This window comes from Lygodium microphyllum, chromosome 24, assembly GCF_053477565.2.
Source record: "Lygodium microphyllum isolate KBCC chromosome 24, Lygodium_microphyllum_v1.1.10, whole genome shotgun sequence".
Classification (NCBI taxonomy): domain Eukaryota; kingdom Viridiplantae; phylum Streptophyta; class Polypodiopsida; order Schizaeales; family Lygodiaceae; genus Lygodium; species Lygodium microphyllum.
Window position 1 is genome coordinate 104,137,356 of NC_141158.1, and position 4,223 is coordinate 104,141,578.

The 4,223-nt window shown below is 36.8% G+C and overlaps 1 protein-coding gene across 1 annotated transcript; it reads left to right on the top strand.

The window, feature by feature from the left end:
* Positions 1 to 682: 682 nt before the first annotated feature.
* LOC148015466 (uncharacterized) lies at positions 683 to 3,773 on the top strand. Its single transcript, XM_087665211.1, has 2 exons — positions 683 to 906; positions 2,861 to 3,773. The coding sequence occupies exons 1-2, from the start codon at positions 683 to 685 to the stop codon at positions 3,771 to 3,773; spliced, it is 1,137 nt and encodes a 378-aa protein (XP_087521337.1).
* Positions 3,774 to 4,223: the final 450 nt, after the last annotated feature.

The window sequence follows — 4,223 nt, forward strand, 5'->3', positions numbered from 1 at the left end:
TAGGCCAACGCTTGTGGTTACATAGGGAGTCGAGAGATGCTCCAGATAAAGAGATCATGCACCTAATAGAGTTCAAGGTAAGGAACCACATGGTGGCAGATGATAGGGCCATGCGAGTATCATTTGCAAATCTTGATGACTTTTTGGGGATGAAGTGTGGCACTGATCCTACAAAGGCACAAAGACCACTCGTAGAGCTTGGCCCTATCCTAGCTCACCCTTACTAAATAATCCACATCTTGCAATCTCTTCCCATATTTTGTAAAACATCTAATCTAGTTTTACTAGTCTCTATGACTCATGGATCCAAAGATGCCATAATTTTTTGTAAAACTCTATGGAATACAATCTGTAATTTGTACTATATAATACCATCTCATGAGCACCATACTCCATCTCCATGCCATCACGTAGAATGTAAATGCTTTACATGCTAAGTAATATTTGTATGGGTTGCTTCAAGCCATTTGACTCATATATGAAGTTTACTATTGTTAATCACATCTTGATAATTAGATTTTAGATCCACGATCTTTCCACAATGCTTTCCACTTTATAATTTATAAAGATAACACTTAAAAATATCATATTTTCTTGTTCAATTAAGATATGCTTCGGTAACAATCTTTTAATGTTGAATGCAAGTTTTACAATTGAATAAGTGATTTTTCATTTGGATTTCATGGGAGCTTTTTACAAGATTCAAGTAATTTTCGATGATACTCAAGAAAATCTAGGTCTTGTGAGACTAAGATCCGAACCTGCCTTTGCTCAAATTCGCGAACAAATTGACGATGATGAGCTCATAGATGGGTCTTTTAACTTCATTGCGGACAATTATATTATTAAAAAGCGGCAAGAGGAGCAGTGGACTCCTAGTGATAATCTTCAAGTTTGCATCAAGAGGTGTGCTAGTGTGACGAATGAACCACGTTCTCCAAATAAGTGACAATGTTTAGAACAAGTTGTAGAGGATCAAAATGAAGCTTTAAGCAACCTCACTTCAAAGCTAAAAAGTAAATTGTTAAGTCCAAGCACTCTCGAGACTTGGAAACATGAATGCAATAGAATAAGGCTAAATTTAAAACAGTCAAAAATCTCGAGGGATGACAGGTTTGAATTACACAGCAAAGATATCAATGGAGAATCTCGAGTTCGTGTTTGGTGTAATGAATGTAACTCGTTGTATGGGAAGGGCTCAGTGGAAGGGAAGCATGTCGCATATACTTGTCTTTCTAACTTCATGAGGACACACATCATGCAAAATAAACATCATGAGAAAAATTATCTTATGTTTCGAGGGCTTACAAAAGTGGACATACAACATACTGTAGTTGATCAAGAACTAGATGATAAGAAAGAAATGGAGACGTCAATAGAGAAGTTACATTCTTACATGGAGAAACATAAACGTATTATCTTTTTTCTTTGTTTGAGTTTATATATGCAATTCTTTTTATTGAAAAATAGGTTGCGCATTAGATTAGGCTTTTTAATATCAAACTCGTTATATAATATAAGTCTACTTTTCATCATGTAGATTGGGATTTTGAGGTCATCGAAGCTACCTTACATGACTTCAAAGACAAAATCTTTGCTCGTGTAAGGTCTGACCTATATACAATTTTGATAGAGCATAAAAAATCAATATTGCACACAAAGGCATTTTTGAAGGAGGAGGAAAAATCCAAGCCATTGCTCACAGGATTGTGTGGACATCCTCGAAAGGGTATAGTGCATGATCCAAAACAAACATCTCTTAGCAAGTTCATGGTCTCTACAAAGGCTAGAAATTTAACTCAGGGTGATCCATTGGCCTCATCTCTAAATCACCATAAAGATGATGAAAATTCATTCGTAAGTTTAAACTTGTTATGTTGGGGTTTATGGAGTCACATAATTGAGGTCAGCAAGAAGAGCATCAATATGAAATCTTTATTAGATGATCAATGTAGTGGCAAACTTTGGTTTTCAGATCCTTTTACCAAGGCAAATCTGAATTATGGAAATACATGCTTTCAAATAGATGGTTGTCTTCGTCACATTGATTATCCACGTATTTCAAATAGTGGGCAACCATTCACAGACTTCTCTTGTGCTCATTGCAAAGGTATATCTAAGCTTTCTGACTTTAGGATGAGAGTATATAGGGAGAAGTTAGCCCAAGAGAAGAGAGGGGATAGGGGAACTGGATTTGGCAGAAGATTAGATTATCTCATTCGAAAGGAGCTCAAACAAACAACACTTGTTTCCAAAAATCATATAAGAGAACTCACTTTTAAACTATGCAAGTATAAGCTTCGGCTTGCAGCTCTTTCAATGAAAATAAGGAGGTTACATGAAGCCAACGTGGAGTCTCTTAATCGAAGAGATGTAAAGAGATTTTGTAACAATATAATCGAAGCCCATAGATTGGGAAAGTTTGGTGGAAAACCTGCTCTCTGGGACTTCTTGCAAGACATAGCTACAAATATGTTATGATCAAAGGGAGGCCAGCGATATAGTGCAAATACCAAAGCTTTGTTTGAGGTTCCAAAGATGTGGGGTGGACCAAGGTTGCATGATTTCCTCACTACTGGCCTCAATGGCCCTTCACTCTCAACGACAAAGACAACCCATAGGCAAGCCACCCACTTCATACCTAGTATATATGGATATATTTTTTATGCCATTTCTAAAATATATCGAAAGGAGAAAGAAAAACATGGCATTGCAGGAAAGATTCCCTTTATTTTGGTGGAAGATGAGACTACCATAAAGAAGCGAATAAGGTAAGCATATTGCAAAATTTGTTTTTTGGGATCGTAAAAAATATTCTCCTTCAACTTTTAACTTTTATGACTTTTTTTTTAAATTGTAGGTGGAACCCTAAAGATGATATGCTTATTGGGCTTGATGGATACAAGTCTTTAGACCATGAGTGCGGGACTACATCCATGATTAAAGTTGGAGAAGGAAAAGCAGGCTATGATGTAATTGTTGATGCTTTTGAGACTTGTATCATTGGTGGTTATGCAAGAGTCTTTGTTGCAAATCAACTTCATGAAGCACTTCCGCGCTTAGTTGTGGCTACTCATTGCACATGCAATCGGTTTGATGCAAGTTTTGTCCAAAGGCAATGGAGTGAAATCTCAACATTGTGGGATGAGAAGCTTGCCTCGACAATAGGTCCTATTATTGGACATGCATCAAATGGAGATAGTCGACGAAGAAAACTAATGTTAGCTGATTATGTTCACAAACATGGCACCAGATACAAGATTGAATGGGATGGATGGCCTCTCTCAGCCAAATTATCAAATGGAGAGTTTTTTGGTCTACATGATCAAGATTTTATACATAATGGACAAAAGCTTGTCAATATTCTTGACAAAGCAAAGCGTCAACTAGCTCTTGGTGATGTTTGGGTTACCTTGAATCATGTTGCCATTGTTTATGATTCCTTTTCATTTAACAAGCATATTCTCAAGGAAGCTGATATTAGGCGAGATGATCGTCAAAATTGGGCTGCAGCACAAAGAATGTGTAGTAGGCAAGTTCAATGGTGTTTGGGAGGGCTAGCAAATAATGGAAAACATAGAAAAGAGAGGAGCATGGTGGAAACACAAGCTTACCTTGAAATTGTAGGAGACTACATTGATATTTTCTTGTCTCCACACTTCAGCTTGGTGGAGAGAGTCCATTTAGCAGCAAAAGTGGCATTTTTTTTTTCAAGTTTGGAGGTCTTGGATTATGAAACATGCAACATATACATTGTCAAAAAAAATTATTAGTAAGGAGGCATTCTTAGATGTACAACTCTCGTGCCACTTTGTTGTACTACTCATAAAATATTTTAAAGACTTTCATTCAAATAAGATACTTCCAATACATTTGACTGGATCTGATGCAGTTGAAATCTTCTTCAACAAAGTTGGGAGCATGGTTGGCCAAGAGCGCACTTATGATTTGATGGACATGCTACATAGTATAGGGATCTTGAATAGGCTTTCATATTTTGAGTGCAAGGAGAATAGTGTGAAATTTGCACGTGCCCATAAGAAATAGGAGCATGTATGGAGAGAGTTGAATCTCAAGGAGACCATGGAAGAAGCAAATTTAGGTGATTACAGATGTGTTTCAACTAATGAGAAGATAATTGATGCCTTGAAAAGGGGATTACAAAGTGCTCACCACATTTGTGAGCATTTACAAATGAAACCAAAAGGTAAAGAGGATAAGTA

What these genes read in the sequence shown, in the direction of transcription:
- LOC148015466 (XM_087665211.1), top strand. Translation starts at nt 683, where the DNA reads ATGGGAGCTTTTTACAAGATTCAAGTAATTTTCGATGATACTCAAGAA. An exon ending in CTTCAAGTTTGCATCAAGAG is followed by an intron (nt 907 to 2,860) that starts GTGTGCTAGTGT and finishes TTTAAATTGTAG; the next exon opens with GTGGAACCCTAAAGATGATA.